The sequence below is a fragment of the Struthio camelus genome, chromosome 6 (assembly GCF_040807025.1).
Source record: "Struthio camelus isolate bStrCam1 chromosome 6, bStrCam1.hap1, whole genome shotgun sequence".
Classification (NCBI taxonomy): Eukaryota; Metazoa; Chordata; class Aves; order Struthioniformes; family Struthionidae; genus Struthio; species Struthio camelus.
The window spans coordinates 22,746,015-22,770,204 of record NC_090947.1 but is presented as its reverse complement, the minus strand read 5'-3'; the positions used below and the strand labels follow the sequence as shown (position 1 = coordinate 22,770,204).

The 24,190-nt window shown below is 52.0% G+C and overlaps 2 protein-coding genes and 1 long non-coding RNA gene across 5 annotated transcripts in view; 2 read left to right on the top strand and 1 right to left on the bottom strand.

Moving 5' to 3' along the window:
* Positions 1–13,257, top strand: part of METAP1D (methionyl aminopeptidase type 1D, mitochondrial) — a 47,109-nt gene extending 33,852 nt beyond the window's left edge. Inside the window, exons 6-10 of one of the 3 annotated variants that reach the window (XM_068948607.1) lie at positions 1,974–2,137; positions 10,459–10,556; positions 11,317–11,364; positions 12,274–12,352; positions 12,484–13,257. In XM_068948607.1, coding sequence (XP_068804708.1) covers positions 1,974–2,137; positions 10,459–10,556; positions 11,317–11,364; positions 12,274–12,352; positions 12,484–12,562 — 468 coding nt within the window. In that variant the 3' untranslated portion in view covers positions 12,563–13,257. Of the gene's footprint in view, positions 1–1,973; positions 2,138–4,994; positions 5,395–10,458; positions 10,557–11,316; positions 11,365–12,273; positions 12,353–12,483 lie in introns of those variants that run through there. The other 2 variants (XM_068948609.1, XM_068948610.1) reach the window with 2 other exon arrangements.
* On the bottom strand, positions 2,986–22,922 carry LOC104148520 (uncharacterized). Its single transcript, XR_011141918.1, has 2 exons — positions 22,687–22,922; positions 2,986–6,220 (listed from the first exon to the last, which is right to left on the bottom strand). It is a non-coding gene; the product is annotated as an uncharacterized lncRNA (long non-coding RNA).
* On the top strand, positions 16,698–20,040 carry DLX1 (distal-less homeobox 1). The gene is made up of 3 exons (XM_068949595.1): positions 16,698–17,263; positions 17,788–17,987; positions 18,389–20,040. The coding sequence occupies exons 1-3, from the start codon at positions 16,951–16,953 to the stop codon at positions 18,641–18,643; spliced, it is 768 nt and encodes a 255-aa protein (XP_068805696.1). The 5' UTR covers positions 16,698–16,950; the 3' UTR covers positions 18,644–20,040.
* Positions 22,923–24,190: the final 1,268 nt, after the last annotated feature.

The following is a 24,190-nucleotide window of genomic DNA, read 5'->3' as shown; positions in this document are numbered from 1 at the left end:
GAGTTTTTAGCATCGAAAGGTAAACTGAGTTGTGTTTTGTAATTGTTCCATTCCAAAATATCTGCGGAAAAAATATTTCTTTTCAGTGTTGCTAATTGATCTCGTAGTTTATTTTTAATTAGAAAAACTGGGACATTTCACAGACGGATAGAATGAAAATCGAAGGAAATATTTGGCGACAAATTGTTTATAGTTTTGTACAGATTCTATAAAATGATTGAATAATAGTCTAGTTATAAAGTGTAAACACTTCATAGTACAAATTATTTGAAGAAAAAATCTATTTTTGCACAATTAAGTGGGTAGAACTTCATAGATGAGATAGATATTTTATTGACTTGAATCATGTAACCTTTAAAATGTACTTAAGCATAGAAACAAAAGCATTATGCATCACTGAATCTGCAGCATAGTACAGTTTTCAGCCAGGCATTACCAGGTAACATTTCATACAAGTTGAATTTTTCATTGACTTTTAAAGAATTAGTGTGTTATAGTTGCTGTGACAGTAATAAACTATAGCTATAGTTGTAGTTTATTTTTATAGTTGTAGTTTAAACTATAATTATAGTTTGTTAATGTCAAAAATATGTGATTGTAGTAGGTAAGCTGCAGTAAATCTAATTATTTTTTAGTTCTTCTACATTTTAAATCTGTATTCATTTTTCCAGGATGATTATGGCTTCTTTTTTTTTTTTTTTTTTTTTTTTGCAGTTTTGCATTTGTTAGATCTAAAAATGAACTAGTTCAGTTCATATATGAACTAGCTGGAGTAAAACCTGCCCAACAGGCGTTAAATTATGACAAGTTTTAGTAAAGCTCCTAGCTGGCAGAGCAAGGTGTAGAACGGGGGGAGCGCGACCGCTCGCTGCCTGAGCCAGCGACAACTAAGTTGGGCCTTTATTGACATCCAGCTTTCATTAAAACACTGCTCACTTGTAACCACCTGCATTTTCTTTAAATCTCTATCTGGGCACAGACCTGCTGTTGGAATAAACTGCCTGCAGCCAATTTTTTTAGTTTGGAATTGAGCAAAAAGATGTGAGTGTTTCTTTCCCAAAGCTCACAAGTGGCGAAAGTTCAGTGCTTCCAGCTTCGTGAGTTACTAGTCGTAGGGGGATAGTTGCCCACTATTTGGGAAAACAATTGCAGAAGATCAAAACTGTGCACCGTGATAATTTGTCTTTCCCTAGGGGAATTTGACTGAGTCTTACAAGTACGTGACTGCCCGCGGTACTGCAGAGCTGCAAAACCCATTTTAATGCGGCGTTGCAGAACTCCATCGTGCAGAGCGAGGGCTTTCTGCTCCCGAGAAAGGATTTCGGGAGAGCTGGAGTTTAAAACCTGTGAAACTGCCACCAAAAAAAAACCAGTGCCTAATTAATTCAACAAGGTGCTATATTTTCAGTGCGTGAAGCCTCACGGTGCCAGAGCAATGTTTTATTCTCTTATTTTTGCAAATCAAACGTAAAATCCATTGTTAATGCCACTTTATTGTTTAAAAAGAAAGCGGAGGTGGAAGACGCGCGGCGGCGGGTGGTGAATTTGGCCCGCGACGTTTTTTGCGGCGCTGGCTCGCGTGTTCGATCCGGCTGCTCGGCGGGTGCCCCGACGCCGGCCGGGGGGTATTCGCGGCCGAGGGCCGCGCGCCCGGCGCCAGGCTCCGCACCCCGGAGCCCACCCGGCCCTGGCCCGTTAGCCTCCTTCCTTGCGCGTCATTCGCAGCCCCGCGCACCTTGCCGTCCTCTCGCACCCTTTTTTTTTTCTTTTTAATAGTTGGTACCGCAAAGGGCATTTCCTATCTGCTCCCTAATCTTTTGCTTTCCCCATCCGTTTCTAGCAGGTACGGCTTCCCGGCAATCTATCCGTTACAATGTATAGCTCACTGCTAGCAATAGTGGGTTTAATTAAGGAGAAGCTCCGTTTCTGAACGTGCACCAAGAAAATGTCTTTACATTTCTGCATACGTTTAGGTGTATTACAATGGCTACCATGGTGACACTTCGGAAACCTTTTTGGTGGGCAATGTGGATAAATCTGGGCAAAAGTTAGTGGCGGTTGCCAGGAAATGTAGAGATGAAGCAATTGCAGCTTGCGGACCGGGGGCTGCCTTCGCGGTGATCGGGAACACAATCAGGTAAGCCCGACAGTGACAAGTAAAGGGAGGGCTGGCAAGTGGCACAAAGGTTATTGGTGGTTTGGTATAAAGCTGATGACATGTTTTATGATTCAAAACCATCATTTCAGTCTGATATCATCAGTATGTGAACTGCCAAGCTATAATGTTGTTCCTTGCGTAAGAGAGATTTTTTTTTTTTAAGTGAATTACGCTAGGGTCAGGAAAGATAACTGTAGAAGGAGGCAAAGATATTCATAAGGGAGGTTTAAATTAACAGACGTAATTTGCGGTGGTCTTTTGTTTCTTTTTTACTTTTGCGTGAAGCTATACCACGTCTGTCTAACGATGTAAGAAGACTTGAGACGGTTGTTTTCATTGTTTAGCAATAACTAATGTTACAAAGGAATTAGCCTCTTTGTTAAAAAAAGTACAAAAATATTTAACTCTAGAGCTTTGTATCTGACAAAGAGCAGCGCATACTGATGTCATGGGGAAAAAGGAGCTCACATTAAGACATATTTTGCATTTGTTCTAGCCTTTGTATAAATGCAGTCATGACTCTTCTTGTGATTTTGAATAAAAATGGGGCTTAATTTCTTGAAGGTGCCTATAGATTATTTTTAAATGTTCGTTAAAAAAAACGTATCATATACATTTCATTAAGCAAGACTTCACTGGACTATTAATGGGCCGAGCATACTGTTGAATACGTTCTGATTACTTAAAAGCTGCAAGGCTTAGTCACCTTGAAAGGATGCTGCCTTTTTTTTCTTTGTAAATCTTCAAATACTTTGAGGAGAAAAGAGAACGGCAAAATATCAGTTAGATGTATTTATAGCTTTAAAAATATTGTAACAGAGTCTGAATCAAACTTTAGTAAAACCTCTTTGGGTTATATCTGAGAAGCTTTTATTGAAGACTTTGTATAAAATTGTGTTTTTGACAGTTTTAAATTATAGGCTAACTAGCCTGGAGAAAAAGGATAGTGTCTTTCTGTTCTTTCATAGGAAATGTTGAATCAGACCCCTACTGGGAAAAGAAATTTAATGCATATCTCACTATCTTACTGTCCATGAATATAATAGAAGCGAATTCAAAATGTAGTTTTATTTTTGCAAATGGGATGAGTCGATAGATGCACCTCATATTTTTGAACACCTAGGGTTCAACAAATTTACTGGTGGTGCTCTTGCATTTTAACAAAATTTATTCTTGAGTAGAAGGGGGCACAGAACACTGGATTCTTATTCAAGCATTCGAGCGAGCTCTGCATTCATGGCTGTGTCTAAAGGGCATGTCAGCCTTTGATTCTCTCTGAGAGGTAATTATCCTTTTCCTGTCACGGAACAACAAATGATAGCTAACTACAGAGGCACATTTGCAGTAGTCACATTCATCAACTGCAGGAAAAAAAATTCAATTTAATTGTGCAACACAGCTGCACATAGGCTTTTTGAGCATTTCTGTTGTTCTCCCTGTCTTGCTATTCCTCCCTCCAGATCTATTTTTTAAACTTTTTTTCTGGTTATTTTTTTTCCCCTTTTTTGTCTCTTCTTCCATTTTTACTCTCTGTACTTTCTTGTTAAAGTAATTTTCCTTTGTGGCTCTCATTCTTTTTTCCCCATTGAAGGCTATGAATGTAGAAAATTATCACAATTACTCATATAATTGAGCCTCTTTGTAGCAAGTGCAACTCCAGTAGCCTTTCTCCATCATGAAAATGGTTTCATTATAGGGTTTTTCATATTCTCTGACACCATCTACACAGAGGAACAGGCGTGCAGATGAGATGTACTAGGAACAGGGTAGATCAGTAAGGTCACAGTAGGAATAATTAGCTCTGCTATGGAAAGAGCATCTAGGCCTTTTACTGCTACATAAATGTACTGTCCATGGCTTTTAGTCACAAAAAAACTTACTAACAAATGGAGCTCCCGCCTACTACTTTGAAAAAAAGATTTGTATCAACACTACAATTTTCCATCATTAAGACTAATAACACAGAGCCTAGTATACATCAAGGGGAATAAAAAGAAAAATCTCACATTCAAGTGGCGGCTGGGTGCTGACCTTTGTTCCCTTTTTTTGTGTTCAACTTAACTCTTTACAAAAAAGAGCCACACGCCACACCAACATGCAGGTGAACTCCAGCTAGTGCTAGCAAAGCATGGCATTCAGTCGGAAAATCTGATAAATCTCCATGCAGGATAATGCATTTCATTACAGATTCACTACATTAATTCTAGCTGTATTAAAAAAAAAAAAAAAAAAAAAAACAAGAAGAAGATAATTCAAAGTGACATTGGATTTTTGCTATGTTGTTATGGAGGTCGGTTTACTTGCAAAGTGTAAATATATATTCAGCGCCCCCTTTGAAAAGCGGTTTAATCAGAACTAGTGGCTGCTCAAAACTGCACATGAAAGACCAGGTCATTAACTTTATTCTCGCAGATTTTATCGTGCAGACTATTTAAATGTGCTGATTTGTTTGGAACTACTTTACGGCTGCCTCTGCTGCAAGATTGTCTTGGTTTGTTGAAGCACAGGGCTTCTGGTTAGTCGTCATTCTGCATTTGCATACATATATACCTACATGCATACATGCATACGTACATCAAAATTTTAAGTTTCAGGAGAGTTAAAGAGCATAAATACCTGAGGAAAAGTACCTGTAAGCCGGAAACGTTTAGGCCCATCAGAACGGAAATGTGCCTAGATGTCTTTCATCGGTGTTTTCTATGAAGATACTCAAGTGATTTACACAACCTATCTGAGATATCACAGCCTGTTTGCTTTTCTAGAGTAGGTTTGGCTGTAATTATATCAGAGAGGTAAGTTTGCATTCAGTGTTCTGACGTGTTCTTTGTTACGGAAGCTTGGTACCTGCAACGCAGTGTTCGATGGACGGCAGCAACTTGCTACCTGCAGCTAAAAGCTGCAAATAAAAAATTGCGTGGATTTATGAATTACTTTGCCGAGAAATTTTTGAATCTTTCTTACTGAAGATGATGGCAAAACTGTCGGTCAGCTCTGGCGGGAACAGAATTGGGCGCCGTGGTCTGTTTTCTCCTGCCATTTAAGACATTCCTCCTTCAAATAGAAACAAATCTGGTTTGAAATCTACTTTTTAGACAGCCAGTTTAGATACGTGAAAGTGTTGTGAGTATATAGAGCTACAAAACATAAATGTGATGTTGTTAAATAAATCAATTTCTAACTCCTGGGAAAAAAAATTGTAGTGATGAAAGTATTAATAAATGGTTTAAAATGTTTAACTCATAAGTATATGTTTTGATATTAATTTAGAACAATATAAAGCAGATTTTAAAAACTCTGTTTCTATCAGATTATGCACATTTAAACAATAAGTGGCTCAGGCAAAATAAGTCATTTTAATGTCATCTGTGATAGATTTTCCTTGACAGCTACTGTAAATTACAATTACACTGCTTCTCTCTGCACTTGAAAGTAAGCATTGCAATAAATTATCTTTTATTTCAATCCATCATGTCTGCTTTCAAAAACAGAGAACCTCAAATAAAAGTTCAGCACTATTATAAGAAAAATACAGTAATTTGTGTTCCAGTTTGAAACTAAAATGTACCTTTCTTTCAAAAAACAATTGTTGGCTTTCTAAAATATTACTAATTATACCTCAACATTTATTGTCATTACAGGGAATCCCAGAACTTGTGCATTCCCTCAGTCTAAGATTGCTATTTAAGAGAAAAATACTTTTAAGAGTTTCCCAGTAGAATTTTGTAATTTCTCAAATCAGATATGGTAGTACTCAGAATAAATATTTGTATTGTGAGCATATCTACTCCAGGCTCATGCTGTTTTCAAGAACTGAAGAAAAGCAAAGTGGCATTCAGTGGTCATTTTGCTAACAATATTTCTAAGAAAAACGTGATCACTTTTCAATAAAAAGATGGTGCATTCATACAGATCCCGAAGTAAGAGCCACCCTCGTAGATCCGTTGTCTCCTTCTGTGCTTCCCAAGCATGTCCTCTGCCTACTGGCGTGAGTCAGGCTTGTGTAGCAACTTCAGCCGTTTAGATCACGCTGCTCTTCAAGACGGTTGGTGATAAAGTTTTCATCTGTAGGGAGAGAACGTACAATTGAGGGCGAAGAAGGGCCATGACTAGGAGTCGGTTCGCCAGCCTGTTCAGCCTGGGCTACGACACCGTCTGTCCCGTCTCGTCTGCTCAGCTGAGCCCTTGCACTGTGTCGCCAAAGAGCGCGGAGCAGGAGCTGCCGTCACTGCTCAACATGGGGCTTGTTTCACTTTGTTTCTTGGGTGAGGGCTGAGAATACTGGACCGGACCGGCCTTGAGGAGAAAGCAATGGAATTTGGGTCCAAAAAAAAAAAAAGATATAGTTTTTTTCCCAAATGTTTAGTCAAGAGTTGGGCAGCTGCAGCCCTATGACTGAGTGAATGGTGTTTGCTGGGGGCCTGGGTGCTCGCAGGGGCCATGGGCAAGAGGCGCAGGGCCAGAGGGCCAGCCCCTCGGAGAAGTCTTTCCACCTGCTTTTCAGCTTCTTGGCAGGAGGGATTTGTCCCATTTGTCTGCAGACTCCTTTCGGGGCAGGCTCCGGCGTAGCGGGGGAGCCTTGCAGCCAGCGCGGCCCGCCTGTTGCGGCTGTCCCAACCTCCCCGGTGGGCTGCCGGCGGGACGGCAACGCCTGTCTCCGCGCACAGCCCTCCTCCCTGGGAGCTGCAAGGCAGGATGCTACGCACAGGGCTGACAGCAGCCTTCCCCATCCCGGTTCCCTCGCAGCAGCCCGGTGCCGCCACGCACGCGGGAGGCTCAGCGCCAGGGCTGGAGCTGGCCCTCGGGCACGCTTCTTTACCAGCCCGCCCGTCCTGGCAGCGGGCGCTTAGCCTCGCCTTGCCGCCTGCAGCAGAGGTGGCACTCTCGACTCTGCCGCCACGGGGCTGTAACACGTTGCAGCAAAACATAAACTCAAGTACCAGTCTCATCAGACGATTAGGCTTTTAATCCCGCCCAATTCACCTCTGCCCAAGCATGCGACATGGCTCAAAGAATGAAACGTGCAATGGTAAATGCTGCCAATGGATATTGTTAACGATGATCATTTCGAATAGTCGTCTTTTTCCCCTTTACCCTGTCAGCGAAACGTGGCTCTGCGGCCCCCGCCCTTCTGTAAGTGATTAGGCTGGGACGTGCCCCACGGCAGAGGCGAGCTGGCAGCCTGGCTGCCCCGCGCGGGAACCCAGCGCGTTTCCCACGGCGAGTGCCAGGCGGCCGGCTCGGCCGCGCGGGCTCCCGCCTCCCTCGCTCAGGGCTTTCCCGCTTGCAGTCGGGACGCCTCCAGCTCCCCGCTCCTGTCCCCCGGATCAGTGCGCCGGGCGGGAGCTGTAATCCTATAAGGTTGCCTTCCAGGGAAAGCTGGGAAGAGGGGCCACTGCTGACAGATCCTGAGCTGGGCAATGAGACCGTGAGACCAAATGTTGAGCTGGTGTCAGCAGCAAATGGTACGCTTCATACAAGATGTGCTCTGCTCCGTGACATCCAGATTTTTTTTCCAAATTCCACAGCCTGGGAATCCTGGAGGCCAGAGAGCCTGGCCAGGACCAGCAGTTCAATCCGCTCTCCTCAGAAGAGTGTTTCAAACTTCCCTGCAAGCGTCACCCTATTCATTTGCCGTTACAGAGTTACCTTTGCAAGTAGTAGTTGGCATTAGTAGTGCACTTTTTTAAGGAAAGCTGGGAATTTTATTATAACTTGGCATGGATGAAAGAGAGCTCACTAGGGTTTTTTGAATGCTCTACAGCTAATAGTTGTGTTTTGAAATTCACCGTAAGGTGCTTCTGAAGCATGTGCAAATATTAAAACTAGATTGAATGTGGCTGGGTTTCATACCTGCAGCTTATTCTCTCCACAGATTTTGTGTGTGTCATTTCAGGTTCATTGGTCACGTTACATTTTATGTAAAGAATACCCAAGCTCTGCAGGCAGGCGCTGGTGAGCGGGAAGGGGGGAGCAATGGAGCCTGTCAGTGCAGATGTCAAAGCCATGTCAGCTCCAAGCTCCCCTATTTTGATCGCAGACAGTAACCACTGAAGTACTGATGCCACCAGAGTTGTTTTCAAGCTGTTCAGCAAGAAAGTGGCAAATTCAGCACTGAACGGCACAAGAGCCACTTCTTTGACTGGATGAGACAGGAATATTGTCTTAATGTTGTCTTACGCTCCCGCGCTCTTGCCTCTGGTGCCCAGAGAGCAGCTGCTGCTGCCGCCGCTCTCCTGTTCGCTAGCGGAGCGGCGAACGCCGGAGCCTCCCGGGCCCAGGGGAGAGCGGCTGGCGCTGGTGCTCGGCAGAGTAGCTCCACGGGAGAAAGCCGTCCGTCTTGCCCCAGTGGAGGAATTTGGGGGAAAAAAAATCCTATGATAAAATAGCGCACCTCAGAATAAAATGACTGCTCTCTCAGTGGTCTGGGGTACTGTATAAGGGCATGAGCAAAGCTGAATACTCCGTGGGCTTATTTATCCTTTTGCAAAAAGGCTTTTAGAATAAGAAAACAACAACTTAGCACATGTTGCATGTATGACTTCTCCCATCTCTCTTGAGAGAAGCAGTTCACCTGTCTGGGAAGTGTTATTTGCGTCGTTCTAGGTTTGGTCACCAGAGATGTCCCATTTGTTTTGTGTACGTTTCTGAGTAATCTGACTTTCTAGCTCCTCTCTGTTTCCAGTGCTTCTTCCTTGGTCTGCAGCGTCCTAACAGCCAGCGAGCTGGCTCTTTGACCAAGAAAGGGATGACATGCTATGGAAAGGCTTTTGCATCTCCCGTAGGACTCTCCAGTGCATAAACTTGCATGATACTTTTCCACATAACTGGTGTAGAAGATAAAACTTTGTACCATGAAAACAACCAGATGAAGCCCAATTTCTAGCCTCATTAGTAACCCTCTTTGCCAATAATTAGGAGTTTGGGGACAGCTAACATTGAAATTTCCGTTCTTCTCCAGAGTTAATGAAAGAAGTATGATGGGTCTTTGCAGTAGGGCGATGGTTGGTAAAAGCTAATATACAAATCCTGTTAAAACGGGCTCTTAAGGTCTGAACGCTGCAGCATTATTAACCATTGACCTGACTCGGCTCTCCGGTTCCCGGTTCCCAGTGGCGGCGCACCATGTACTTCAATTGCAGTGGCATTAAATTCTTGAGTTGTGACACATGGGTACTGGAGCGAGCACTGCAGGGTCTGTAAAGCCTTGTGCGCAAAGGGATTACTATGTACAGCAACCTAAGGGCACTTGGGGCCGGAATAAGAGCCTCCCCATGGGGTTTAATGTGCTTTAATTTCTGAGAGAGGAGTTTACACCTTTATTTGAGTTTCTTAACTTTCCCGCTCATCTTCCTGAGGCCAGACTCAGCAAACACATTTTTTAAGGCATAAATATACCCAAACCTGAAGCGTTGCAGCGCCTACCTTGCATTAAGACAAACAATTCAAGCTTTTAGTCCCGTGAATGAAAGCTTCCCAGGCCAAGCGCCTTCCCGTTCTTGGCTGTGCTCCTGTTTGCTTCTAGTAATCGTGTGGGGTGGCGGGCGGGGGGCCACCTCCACTCCGGCCCCAGGCCCCCCCGGATCTCCTCAGGGCTCCGGCTCCGGGCTGGCCGCCCCCCGGGCAGCGCCCCCGGCAGCCGAGCAGCGGCAGCGCGGTGCAGCGCGGGGGCCGGCCGGGCTGAGCGGGGCCCCCGTGAGACAGGGCGCTGGAGAGCAGCTGGCACCGGGCTGGGGAAGCCCTCATTGTGGTCCTGCGGGGGTGGCTGCGTTGGCAATGCGTTGTTAGTTAGCCCGGACAGCTTATCTGCGGTTGCAGTACATTTCGGTATTGAATGTTTTCAGTATGTCGGAAGGGAACTGATAGGGCTTTTAGCGCTCTCCTGCCTCAGTGGGAGCCCTCCGCCTGCGCCCGCCTGCGCGCAGCTTCAGCGCGGCTCCGCGCTTTGCAGCGAGCTGGCTGACCTGCGTTAAAACGAGGTCCTGAGGCGCTCATGCCCGAGGGTTACCCTGCAAAGGGGAGAGGGACGAGCCGCTGCCGTCTTGCTCAGCCGGCAGGGCTCACCTAGAAGCTGCCGGCTTGTGCGGGCCGGCGTGTTAACTCTGAAACCTAACAACGGCGCCCCGGTGCCAGCCCTGACGGCCGCTTCCTTTCGGAGCGGAGACACGGCAGCGGGGCGGGGGCGGAGCTCGCGGGGGCCAGGGGCCGCCGGTGCCCGGTGCCCGTGCGGCAGGGGCCGGGGGCGGCTCGCGGGGACGGCGGTCGGGGGGGGCTCCCTCACGGTGTCCTCTTTGCCCCCGCAGCTCCGTAGCGCGGCAGGGCGGCTTTCACGTCTGCCCCGGCTTTGTTGGCCACGGCATAGGATCGTACTTCCACGGGCACCCCGAGGTGTGGCACCACGGTAAGCACGGCCCCGCGCAAAGCCCGCGCAGGCGGCGCGGAAATGAATCCCGGGGCGGGGCGGGAGTTAGCGGAGCTCCTGCACGCACGGGCACACGGACACGGACGCCCACACACACGCGTGGCGGCTCGGCGCCCGGCGCGCAGCGGGGCGCGGGGCCGGGCCGCCCGCAGCCCTCCCGCGGTGGCGGCCCCGACGGCGCGGCTGGCCCGGGCCGGCTCCCCGCGCCGGGCAGCGCCGGGCCCGCGGCAGCGGGGCTGCGCTGGGGCGGCCCCCCGCGCAGGGAGCCCAATGCTGGTTTTCTGAGTGCTTTGCCGATGTGTTTCAAGACAAATCACCGGTTTCAGGAAGCCCTCGGGGCAGGTGGCGGGCGGGCGGCAGCCCCCGGCCCGCTGGGCGCCGGGCCGGCCGCGGGCAGCTCCCGCGCTGCGGCCCCGGCTGCTGCCCGCCGCTGGCCAAGTTTATTGTAGGGCCGAGAAAAATCACTGTCGTCATCAAACGTTAAACTCCTGTGAATTGGCTTGGGAGTGAGCTGGCCGGCAGAGCTGCTGCCCCGGCAAGTGACGCTGTGATCGGGTTTGTTTCGCTTTGGTATGGGTGGGATTACTTTACATGGCTTTTTTTTTCCGTGTTTTTTCACGGGGATTGCCATGCATAGTACCTGCGGGCCAAAAGGGGGTTTTAGAACCAAGTGCTGGTTATATTTACACACACACAAAAGTCTCAACAGCCGTAAAAGCGTTTTTATTTTCTTTTGTAGCCAATGACAGTGATTTGTTAATGGAAGAGGGAATGGCGTTCACAATAGGTCAGTAACTGTCTTGTACGTTTTTCTTTAAGAAAACACGCAGAGCAACCCAGATCCATACAATTTCTTTATTTGAATATAGAAATTTCCATTCAGATATGAGGATGTCGGCTACACGAGCCCTTTAGGAAGCAGATTAAAACATTATGTTAAATTGCGATAAGGAAATAATTGGGTAAGATAGCTGCCAAGTGATAAGATTTCTAAAAGGAAATATCTTCAATACATCTTATTAAATAACATACCCGACGCGTGTTTTGGTAAGGCAGCGCCTTCGCCAGCACGGCTTGGACTGGCTGTGCAGAAACAGAAGAAGCTAATTCCGTCCCCAAAGCAATGTTTTAGCACCAAGCTATCTGGTGGCTATTATGTCATTTACTTCCTGACAGAGCTGCTGTTGGTTTTGGTGGATTACATCCGAGGTAACCAGTCAGAGTCTCTCCCTTGGAAGACTGAACGTGCTAAATACCAATCATGGAGAGCTTATGGGGGGGAAAAGCCCTCTTTCTCACTGTGTGTCTAAATGGCGCGGCAATTAGAAGGAAATAAGAAAATTGTTGTTTTGCTGATTTAATGAACATTTTAAGCCTGTTTAAAATTTTCAAATATTTTAAACTATCTGCTGCTTAGAAGTGTGGTTGGTGCTTTGGTTATTATCCACGGGGTCTTAATTAAAGCTTGATTAAAAGTCCCGGCTTTTACAAAAAAGAAATGGGCAACTTCCTACCTTAATATTTCATTTTCCTTTCTAGTTCACGTTTAGAGGTTGCAAGACAGTTGCCCAGGGAGGAGGGGGGCTGTGCAGAAGGGGAGCTACCTGCTGGGCCTCCCCTTCTTCTTGTTCTTGCTTCCCAGTTCGGACAGGAGCGCGACTAAGTTTAGAAAACATTATTTTTTTTCTTGTTACAGAGCCAATAATAATGGAAGGATCCCCCGAATTTAAAATTCTGGAGGATAAATGGACTGCGATTTCTGTAGACAGTAAAAGGTGCCTGATTTTACTTTTTAAATTTTTTATAACCCACGGGACTGATCCCTGACAGCCGGAAAAATGGGTGAGTTTTGCGGGCGTTGCTGGCCGCCTTTGCCCCCCTCATAATTGCTAAATGTGTATTTCAGATCAGCGCAGTTTGAGCATACCATTGTAATTACCTCCGAGGGAGCAGAAATCCTCTCTAAAGTGGAGGAAGAAGCCTGAGGACGGAGCAAGGAGTGGAGGGACTCGCTGTGCTGCTGGGGCTTCCAGTGTCTCCCGGGACACAGAAGAGATTTCCGTAATTTCTCTGGGGAACGGGGGCTGCCTGAGTCGCTGCAGATAGAGCAGCTTGTGGGCTCGGCTCTGAAGGACATAGTCCTCTCTGTGTGTTACCCGGTGAGTATTTAATAAAAGTCTGTTGGCTTATTTGTGACCCTGGAAGCTGCAACGCACAGCCTGCAAGTGCACGGACTTTGGGCTGCTTGGGGTGAGGGGCAGAGGGACGGCCCCCTCTCCGCAAAGTCCTGTGCAGGACAAACACATATCGGGTGACGCCGTCTCAATGCAGCTCAGGGGACAAGGCAACATATAGTATTTTGCTTTAATAGCTGAGCTATGGAGTCGATTTTTCTTCACTGTGACTAGCACGGTGCCGTTTCCCAGGCTGTAACTTCTACTAGGGTGTAAACAAGAAAATAAAACAAAATGAAGAAGTTTCCCAAGCGTGGCGCCCGGGGCACTTCCCCTCGCAGCCCTTCCCAGCGGCTCTCCCCTCCCTGCCTCCCTTCCTTTCTCTTGGCACAGCAGAGAAAGTGATGAAGCCGGAGGTGCGAAGCGCGCTCCTCCGCAGCTCCCTGCTTGCCGGGGGCAGCGCCGCCGTGCAGGCGCTTCGCGGGGACGGGGCGGCGGCGGTGGCGACCCGCGGGCTGAGCGCGGGCTCCTTCCCGGCTTCGTCCCTGTTTGGGGAGCTCGTCACGAGAGCCGCGAGTCGTGACACGGGTGCGCCGCTGCCCAGAGCCCGGGCGGGGGAGGGCAGGGGCCTGCCGCCCCGGCCGAGGGCGCCCCGGGCAGCGAGCCGCTGGCCGGGCAGCGCGGGACCCCGGCCCTGCGCCGCGGGGCAGCCTCGGAGACAAGCGAGGGGCAGCGCCGAGTGCCACCGGGCCGCGGCGGCAGCGGCTGGCCGGTTGCGCGCCTCGCAAGCCGCGGGCTGCGGAGCCCGGGCTGAGCCCGTGGCTCGGCCTCGGCAAACGAAACCGGTTTCCCGCAGCTTCGCTCTGCTGCTGTTTGTTTTCACTCGCGTACAGCGAGCTGTCAGCTCTAATAGTTTCTAACATCGCCTTTGGAAAAAGCGGGAGCCCCCCTAGAACATTTCTAATATTGCCGGGCAGCCTTTCAGCTCATTCCTCGCTGAGATTAGTTTGGAAGGCCTTAAAACCTGTAAAAATAAACGATGCATCAAACAAGTTTACAAATACACGGAGGTTAAATAGCGTGTTATTGGCCTTAGGAAGAGTAGGACACCTATCACTGGCTTGGGGAAATAGATTCTGTTTCCTTAACTCGACGGCTGGCTGTGTAGTGCCCAGTGTGCGGGGACGGAGGGGCCGCGCTGCCCCTCCGCGGGTGCGCACCGGCCGCGCTGGAGCAGTTTTGCGCACTGTATTTCGTGGGGGCCCAACGCGGAGCCCCGGGGTGGCGTCCCAGGGGGACAGCGAGAGAGGTGGAAATGCGAAACGCCCCAGCACCTCCTGCCTCGCCCCTCACCCCGCATCCTGCCCGCCCCCTCGGCTCGCCCCTTACGAGAGGGCCGGTGCAAACGGGAACCCCGGGGGCTGCCGGGCCCGGACGGGGACCGCGGCCGAGCGTTGCCGGCTCCGCTTTAGGGAGTGCTGAAGAGAGGAAGCGAGCAGGGCCCCCCCAGCCCCACGGGTAAGGGGGCTGCTAGCGACAGGCCGAGCATCTCTTGTTACCTTCTGTTTACGCTGAGGTTCCCGCAAGAGTACTTTTGTTAGGACTGGAGGATTTTACCAACTGCTGTGGTAACAAGCTGTTTGTGGAGCAATTATGGTGCGGTGGTGGCATTTCTGGCACACGTTTGTCATCCTAATTATAAAGTAAACTGAAAAATGCTGTCCCTGCGCGGGGACAGCCAAGGCGCTTCTGAAGCGCCGTACACAGGATGTGTTTCCGGACCAGCGTGAAGACAGCCAAGAAAGCCCCGACAGCCTGTTCTCCCCCGCGCACCCCCGCCGCGGATGTCCCGGGGCGGCGGCGCCCGACGCCGTGGTGGGGCTCGGAGCTCGCCCCGGGCTGCCTCCTCCGTCCCCCCGCCCGGCGGCGGCGGCGCAGCCGGCTGGCCCGGAGCAGCCTCCCCTGGCCGCCGTCGGGGCGGCGGCGCGGGGGCCCCGGCCGCGGCGGGCGGCGGAGCTCGCTGCCCGGCGCCCGGCGGGGCTGCCCGTCCCCGCGCCGTCCCAGCGCGCAAACCCGCCGCGGCTGCTCACTTACATCGCCCGGGGCAGAGCTGCTTGCCAGAGGGGTCCGTGCGGGGATGCGCCACTGCTGCCCCTTCCCGCACCAGTCCGCGGCTATCGTATGAAAATGAACTTTAGGCATTGCGCGCAAAAAAGCAAAACAAAGCAAAACAACAACAACAAAAAAAAACAAAAGTAAAAGAGACGTTAAGAAATGGGCAATTAAAACCGACAGTGCCAAGAAGGAAACAGGAATAAATAGATAAATAAATAAAGGAGTAGAGGGGCTCAATCTTGTCAGCTTTGCACACAGCCATTAGCTGGTTGCTTCAAGGGCCGTCACTGCCCGAAAAAGTTTAAATATCTTTTAAAGGCTGTCAGCGGGATCCGCGTGCGCTGGGGCAGCGAGTGCCAGCCCCGCCGCCTGCACAGTGCTGCCTCCGCCAGACACGCTGCGCGGCGGCGCGGGCACCGCGGCTGGGGGAAGAGAAGTCTGCGCTAATACCTCTAACGACATCAGCAATGCGATTTGTTTTGAATGTTCATTTTTATTGGTGTTCTCCCTTTGCCAAAATGTGCTTGATTACATAGATTTGGTACCGTGATAACTGCGCACCCTACACAGTCTAGGTGTAGCCGGGAAAGTTCAGCCCAGGCCAGATCAAATCCCAGGCTGTTTAATGCTGAAAGGCTGCATGTTGCTATTAGTGTTAAATATATGGCTAATTATGCGTATGAAAATTAAACATCAGTGTTATGCTAATGGGGCCGCCTTCAGCTGTGGATCAGAGCACTTGAGACTAGCATTTAATCAAATGAATCAGTAACTAATACATCTGCACGTGTGAACTTTCACAAGATCATTTTCCTGTTACAGTCACACCGCTGAATTATGAAAGAAATAATTATTAACACTTTCTAATTATCTAACAAAGTAATTTGGGATTCATCGTAGGCTTCTGGGGAGGACCTCCCGAGTCCCACCTCATTTACCGCTCACGCACGCGGAAGTTTTCATTTTCAGCTCAGATGCGCCATTTGGCCCGTTCAGGGCGATTTTTGTTTTGTTAGCTTGTTGTTGTTGTTGTTGTTGTGTAGAACAATAATAACAACAACCGAGCGGGCGCGCGTCGGAGGCGAGGGGGCATTGGGAGCTGCGCTGGGAGAGGCGGCGGGTGCGCGGGCCGGAGCGGACAGCCCGTGCGCGCCCGCGGAGGGTGCGCGCCCGCGCAGGCAGGGGGGCCGCGGCGGCGGGGAGCTGCCACTTGGCTCGCTCCGCGCCTTGTGCGCGGCTCCGCTGTCTGTGCGCTGAAGCGGGGCAGGGAGCGGGGCGCGGATCGCCCTGGGCGAGCCGGAGCGGCAGAGCCCGGCTGCGCCCCCCGCCCGCGCCGCCTGCCTCGGGGGGCGGAGGCGGAGGGGAAGGGAGGAGGGAGGCGCGATGCCTCCTGCCGCCTCGCCGTGCTCCAGCTCGTCGCCCTCCGTCCCTGGCAGCGGGAGAGAGGAAAGGCGCGGCGGGAGAGGGCGGCCTGGGCTGGCAGCGGGGTGCGCGGGGGGCCCGCCGGCCGCGACAGACGGCTGCTCGCCGAGGCCGGTCGCCGAGCGGTGCCGCCGGGAGCCGTCGGGACAGGCGGCCGTCGGGGCGGGCGGCCTCCGGGAGCCGCCGGGGCGAGCGGGCGCCGGGGCGGGCGGCCGTTGGGTGCCGCCGGGAGGCGCCGGGAGCCGCCGGGGCGGGCGGCCGCCGGGAGCCGTCGGGTGCCGCCGGGGCGGGCGGCGGCGGCGGCGGCGGCGGGCACGGGGACGCGCGGAGCTCCGAGTCCAGCTCTCCGCGCTCACCGGGGTCCAGGCGAGCCCCGAGCGCCTTGGACCAATCCAAAGCGATTATGCAAGACGGCGGACCAATCAGCTCCGCCAGCTCATGAATATTCATAGCCTTGGCTGAGTCAAAGCTTTTAGGCGAGTTTGTGTAGATCTACAGCATCATGCTTAGACTTTTCAAAGAGACAAACTCCATTTTCTTATGAATGGAAAGTGAAAAACCCTGTTCCGCTTAAATTGGGTTCTTTCCTGTCCTGAGAAACACAACAGACCCCAAAAAGGCAAGCTGAAGAGAGAACACACACACAGACCAAGCGACAAGAAATGACCATGACTACCATGCCAGAGAGTCTAAATAGCCCCGTCTCAGGGAAGGCTGTCTTTATGGAGTTTGGGCCACCCAGCCAGCAAATGTCTCCTTCTCCCATGTCCCACGGACACTATTCCATGCACTGTTTACACTCAGCGGGCCACTCTCAGCCTGACAGCTCGTACAGCACAGCTTCGTCCTTCTCCCGACCGCTGGGCTACCCCTATGTGAACTCGGTCAGCAGCCACTCGACTAACCCCTACATCAGTTCAGTGCAGTCCTATCCCAACAGCTCCAGCCTGGCTCAGACCCGGTTAGAGGAGACAGGTAGGTGCACTCGGCTTTGGGGAGGGGTGGGGGAGGGGAGGGAAGGGAAGGCAAGGAGGGAGGGAGGGTGCTTGTATCAAAAAAAAAAAAAAAAAAATCTGTCTGGGGGGCAAAAATTAAATTAAATTGCAAAAATATTAGTCAGGAGAGGCTGAAGATCACAGGGGATCAGCACACAGAGCACACAATGGCCGGCTGGAAGAGAAATCAACCCAGATGTGCACGTATTAGTCTTCGTAATTATTTATTGCGTAGTGCTATAAACAATGTATGCAATTAAGGGTAATTAAACCTAAACTGCAGCCTGTAAAAATAGCAAACTTTCTCTGGGAAGAAGCCTGGGCTGCCATAATCGCCCGGAGCCTTTGTTAGCGTTACTCGAGCTTCACTTTTCTTCCTTCTCATTATTGTTATTGTTGATGTTGCTGCTGTTATTATTACTGTTGCTGCTACTATTACTGTTGCTGCTATTATTACTACTGCTGCTATTATTATTATTTATTGTGCATCGTTTGTGGTTGTAGGGGCCGAATCGGAGAAAAGCACTGTGGTAGAAGGAGGGGAAGTTCGCTTTAATGGGAAAGGGAAAAAAATCCGCAAACCCAGGACTATTTATTCCAGTTTGCAGCTGCAGGCTTTGAACAGGAGGTTCCAGCAAACTCAGTACCTGGCTCTCCCAGAAAGAGCCGAGCTCGCAGCCTCTCTGGGACTCACCCAGACCCAGGTACGGCTCCGACTGCGCCGGCCCCTCGCCTTTCCCCCGTCCTCTGCCTTCCCTCTCCCTCTGCGCACCGCGTTTCCCCGCGGCGAGCCCTGCGGACCGCTGCCGCGGGAGGAGCCGCCGCCGCGGGGCCACGCGTGTCCGCGCCCGGCCGGCGGGCAGCGGGCCCGGCCGCGCCGTCCAGGGGCAGGGCCCTGCGGCCCGCCGGGCAGCACCGAGCGGCGGCGGCCCCGTGGCCGGGCAGCGGGGCCGAGGGGAAGGCCGCGGGGAGGAGGAGGAGGAGAAGCGGCCGGGGCAGCGGGCGGGGGGGGGGGCGCGGGCTCGGCGCGGCCGCGCCGCCGGGACGGGCGCGGGGGGGCGGCGGCGGCGGCGGCGCTGAGCGGGGCCGGCTCCCCTTGTTGCAGGTGAAGATCTGGTTCCAGAACAAGCGCTCCAAATTCAAGAAGCTGATGAAGCAGGGAGGGGCGGCCCTGGAGAGCAGCGCCCTGAGCAACGGCAGGGCGCTCTCGGGCAGCTCGCCGCCGGTGCCCCCGGTGTGGAACACCTCCTCCGCCTCCGGTAAGGCCTCCTCGGGCACCCCGGGCACCTACATCCCCAGCTACACGTCGTGGTACCCTTCGGCCCACCAAGAAGCTATGCAGCAGCCTCAACTGATGTGAATAGAAACCGGTTTTCCCCTACTGCAAGCACTACAGGTCGCGAAAAGAATTAAAATTATTAAAAATATAAAATTAAATAACAGGAAAGAAAGAAAAAAAAACAAGAAAGAAAGAACAAAAGAGAGAGGGGGAAAGAGAGAGTTAAAAAAAAAAAACCACCCAAGCAAACGAACAGGAGGTCTCTTGCCCATAGAGCCGTTCAGACGCCGCACTGCCGCTTGGTGCGGGGGAGCACAGATGTGACGCGGGCCGGTTCCCACCGCCGACAGCTGACGGGGCGGCCCGGGGCCGCGCAACAGCCTGCGAGCAGGGCGAGCCCCCGACCTCGGCTTTGTGGGACAATCAGAAAAATATGTTTGTGGAGGGGGGGGAACCCTCTCCTCTGTCCTGTCTGTCTGTCTGCGTCTGTTGAAATGTAGGTCATTTATTTACTCCCCCAACCTGACGGTCTTTTCAGTGGCAAGGGGGAAGCAGTCTGTACAATTTCCAGAGATTTTTTTCCTCTACGTTTTCTGTAACTTTCACTATTCATCTGTATATTTTTTTGTTGTTGTTAGAAGGGGAAGAAAGGGATTTTATTTATTGACTTAAATTACCACTAGTAATGAGTGCTAGAAAGAAACGGACAATCTGATCTGCTAAGTGCACTGCTCGGGCGCACGGTTTCCTTTGAACAAAAACACACACAACCACCTACCCCCTCCCGGCCCCCAAAAAATCACCACGAAAGAAGGATGCGATTTTTAACTTTTACAATAACTTTTATACTTCGCTGGTGTGGAAAGGTTTGGTCCGAATGATTTGCATTTTTCACGTATTTAACAAAGGAAATAAATGCACATTGTTTGATACTGAAGTGGAATCGCAGCAGCTGTCGAGCGCTTTGCGGAGGTGAAGCGAGGCAGGAGGAAGAGAATCGCCCCCTCGGGCCCGCGGCGGTGCGCGGCCGGCCCCGGCTTGCGCGGCGCCCTGCGCAGCCCGGCGAGGCTTCCCGCGCAAAGGCAGCCTGAAGTCGAAATGCACAAACCGACGTGCAGGAGCTACTCGCTGTACATATTTTATTCTTAATTATTATTATTATTATTATTATTATTATTATTATTATTGTTCTGTAAACATGTTGCACAAATTTAGCTTTTCTTTTTTTTTTCCCGTTCTGTTTCGTGTGGCTGTAAAACATGATGCTTTGTGTACTGAGATCTTGACATTTTACTTGTGAAACTCGGAAGATGTGATAACCTGAGCTCAGCTGTGTTTAGTGTTCTATATGTCAAAGTTTAGTTTTATATTGAGAATGTTAACTTATTGCTTTGTATCTGGGGAAGGAAAGGAAAAAAAACCCACACAAATCTTTGTACATAAGTTATAAAGTTTCTTTGAGACAGTAAAATTATGGTTTGGAAAAAGAGACACGCGTGCTTTCTGTCTCGCAGCGCGGACGGGCGCAAGGGCCCGAGGCCGGCGCGGCGGAGCCGCGCTCACAGCCGGGCTGCGCGGCAGCGCCTCGCTCCGCGGCGGGCGGGCGGCGGGCGCAAGCGGGAGGCGAGGCAGGAGGGGGGCGGGAAAGCGGGGCTCGGCGAAAGCCCGCTTGCTGGCCGGCTGGGCGCGCAGGAGCGGGTTGGGGGCGCAGCGGGGCGGGCGGCGCCTGCCCCGGGGGGAGCGGGGGCGGGCGGGGCCCCCCGGGCCGGCGGGCGGGAGCCGAGCCGAGCCCGGGCCGTCGGTGCTGCGCGGGGCCGGGACCGCTCCCGGGCCGCGGGGGGGGACGGGGGCGCCGAGCAAGGCCAGCGCGGCCGCCGGGGCAGAGCCGCGGAGCGCTCCGCGGGCGGGACAGCCCGGCCCGGCCGGCCCCCGGCAGCCGGGCCGACCCCCGGGCGAAGCCGCCCCTCGGGACCGAGCCGCTCGGGGCGTCGAGGCTTCACAGCCGGGAGGGCGCTGCGGCTCCGCGGCTGCGCGCCGGGAGCCCGCTCCGCGGGGGCTTCGCTCCGCTCGCCGTGCGCGGGTCTGCGCGTAGCCCGCCGCCGGGACGCTGCGCGCCGGCACCCACGGACGCTGACCCCCGCAGCCGCGGCCGCGCAGGCGGTGCGCTGCGGCGTAGCCCGCTCCGCGATGCCCGCAGGGCAGCGCCAGGGCGCTCATAGCCCACTGGTCGCGGACACACTGCGCGGCGCCTATTTCCCGCGTATCCCGGAGCCCGGGAGCTGCGGGAGGCTCCGCCGCTCCGCAGCGCCCAGGAGGCGCGCACCTCCCGCACCCGCGGGCTCTGACCGGCCAGCAACGGTGTGGTCAAGCAGATCGGAGCGCTCTAAGATATATTCGCTGCTGCTAATTCAATAATGTCTTGCTAACAGTTCAAATAGAGAAATTATTAGTTTTCTCCCAACGAGGCGGTCTTGAGTTAGAGTCTATTATAATTGTACAGTCGAAAATGTTAATCTCAATACAGGCCTAATTAATTCTGCCTTGTTGCTGACAAGTAGTTCATCAAATATCTGATTCGAAGATTTTCATAATGAGGATATTAATTAAACTATGAATAATCCAAAGGTGCTTATATTGAAACAATACCTCATTAAAATGATTAAGTCCTGATTTCGAATATTATACCTTTAACAATTGTCACCCCGCAAACACAACCTTATGGATGAGTCTGTAAATGGCAAAACGTAATTTTGGGATATATTTTTTTTCCTTGTTGGGAAAAAAAAGAGTGCCCCTCATTTTCAAACACTTCTGAAATAGGTTACACACAGCTTAATGATGATCAAAATGACTCTTTTCTGCAAAAAAAGACCCCAAAGTGCGCGTACAGCTGCAAACCCAAGAGGGTCAGCATCATTTCACTGTATTCTCTTCTTGATTACAAGCCGAGCCCATCAAACACAACATAATTACAGTAATTTCAGGTTTATTTATTCTAATGCAGTTTCCCCATCTCTCTGGTAATTATGAGCAATTTTTTCGCCCAGGGAATCTTTTTGCATTAACAAAAGAGATAACGCACTGAAAGCCAAATTTGCTGTGCATTGAGAAAAGCGAAGAAAAAAAAAATAAAATAGGTGCGAGCTGCCATCTCTGCAATTCTCCTATATTGGAGCTCTGCAAATTGCTTGCAGGTGTATGGAGCAGAGCTGTCAATAGGAAGGGGCTTCCAAATTAGCAAATGCACAATGTTGAAGTAATGAAGACAGACTTAGCAAAATTGCCAAACAACAGATACCTCTTTAATATCTTCCACCCAAAAGGAAAAAAAAAATCCCTTTGGAGTGTCCCTGCGAACCCCCTTGAATGGCTGGGGATGTTGTACATGTGTCAATCTAATTGCAGAGCACAGAGCAGCCCCTGAAACTAGAAAAAAAAAAATCAAATATCAGAGTCCAAGCCGGTTTGCATTCGATATTCGCTCCCTTCGTCAGACAGAGGGAAAAAAGAAATCCCCGTTGCGGTCCAGCTCGGCTCTCCCTGCCGCCTTCCGCCAGCCCTGCTCCTGCCGCCGGCGCAACTTTCACGTCAGAGAAAAAGTTTAATTTTTTCCCTCTGCCTAGGTCCCCTCCTCTCCCGCCTCCTCAGCTGCCCGCTCAGGAATCCGGGAACAATATTCACGTTCGCAATAAACCGACAAACAAACACTCCGAAAACAGCACCGCAAATGCCTGCCCCGAAAGAGCACGGCGACGGTCACGGGCGCGACAGCGGCGCCGGCAGCCCCCGGCCCCGCCACCGGCCCCGCCGCCGCCGCCGCCGCCCGCACCTGCCCCGCGCTCCCGGCGCCGGCCGCGCCCGACGGGGCAGCCCGGCTCTGCCCGGCTCAGCCCGGCGCTGCCCGGCGCTGCCCGGCGCTGCCCGGCTCGGCTCGGCTCGGCTCGGCGGCGCCCGCAGCCCCCGGCCCGCGCCTCCGCGCCCGTCCCGCTCCCGCCGCCCCTGACGAGAAGTTTTGGGGGGAGCCGCCGCCGCTCCTCCGCCAGCCCGCGCCCGAGCGGGGGCATCCGTCGGCATCGCGCATCCACCTACCCCTCAGAAAAAGGAAACTGTGTCGCCACCCTTACCTTCCGCCTCAATCTCTGTTAATCTGGACACAATTCTTTGCTTTACAACAAAACCAAAGGACCAAATGCGGCTTTTGCTAGGAAAGTTACAGGAGCGAGAGAAGTGTGAGAGACAGAAAGAGGATTGGGGAGGGAAAAAAAAAAAGCCAAGCACAATAATAATATCCTGAGAGTGCATATGTGGATTGAGATCCCCCAGAGATGTACATGCCTCTGAGCGCAGGAGCCTTTTTGCAGCTCTGCTCTTGCAGAATATGACTGAAATTTTCTGCTATATAGCCTCTGTCTTTATAGCTGATGAAAAAAATTGCAGATTATTAGCATAAATGTTTACTCTTCATTACGCTGATGACATTGTGCACTCGAGATCTTGGTAATCTTTGGGAAAATTATGAGTAATTTTTAAAAATTTTAAAGCAGCAGCAGTTACCATGCAATTCAGGCTAATTCTGCGTAGGCTCCGAACGGATATAATTATCGAGGAGTCAAGATGTTATGCTAAAAACTATGCATTGATATTCCCATTTATTATGTACATACAACTTTGACAATGTTGATGCTTGAAATAGCAGGAAATTGTCTTGCGCAAAAATTACAGTCCATATTAGGACATGTGAAATTGCGAAGAATTATATAGTAATTGCAGGCTTTCAGATGGGAGAGCCAGAATGCTCAAACTAGTGCAAATGTGGATAAAATTACAGATCAGAGCAAAAATTAGGGAAAAAAGGGGTCTGGGATTTTTCAAGTTGGCTATAGGATTCCGGAAGTGTCTAATGCCACATGATTGCTACAGCTTTAGGGGAGACATTCATGCCTCAAATAACTCCTTTTGCCAGAGCCGCTTTAATTGAATTTCTCGTGCTTTTTCTTTTCACCGGGGCAAATGAGTAAATTGCCTACCCACGGCCCAAGCCTGGCCAGCCCCGCCCGTGCGCCGGGGGGACGGACGGTGCCCCGCGCCCGGGCTGCTGCCGGCCGGGCCCCCCCGCGATCCGGCCGGGGGCCAAACGGGGACGCCGATTGCCCCGGGCGCCCCCCGGGCCGGCCGCCCCCCAGGCCCGGCCGCCGCAGAGCCGCCCCGACGGGGCGGCCGCGGCCGAATCGGCCCGGACCCCCCAGCGCGGCGCGCTGCGCGCTGCGGCGGGGGCAGGGGCGCCGCTTCCCCCGCGGTGCCCGGCGCAGCGGGGGCGCCCCGGGCCCTCTCCTGCCGCGGGGCCGATGCTCGGCGGGCTGCTGAGCCCCGGGAGCCGCCGCCGTGGCCCGGCGCGCCCAGAGCTGTCGGGTCGGGGGCGTTTGTTCCACCCCGGGGCTGCCCCGGCCGCCTGGAAGAGAGAAAAATGCGAACAGACCGCTCTCCCACATATGTATGGATACAGATACATGGGTGGCTGCACGTATGTGCGGCGCGTGTGGACGTGGAGCGCGCCCGACGGTGTGCGCTGCCCCTGGAGCCGGCGGGAGCGCCGGGCAGGACGAGCCGCCGCAGCCCGCCGCGCTGGAG

What these genes read in the sequence shown, in the direction of transcription:
- DLX1 (XM_068949595.1), top strand. Translation starts at nt 16,951, where the DNA reads ATGACCATGACTACCATGCCAGAGAGTCTAAATAGCCCCGTCTCAGGG. An exon ending in GACCCGGTTAGAGGAGACAG is followed by an intron (nt 17,264 to 17,787) that starts GTAGGTGCACTC and finishes TTGTGGTTGTAG; the next exon opens with GGGCCGAATCGGAGAAAAGC. An exon ending in TGGGACTCACCCAGACCCAG is followed by an intron (nt 17,988 to 18,388) that starts GTACGGCTCCGA and finishes CCCTTGTTGCAG; the next exon opens with GTGAAGATCTGGTTCCAGAA.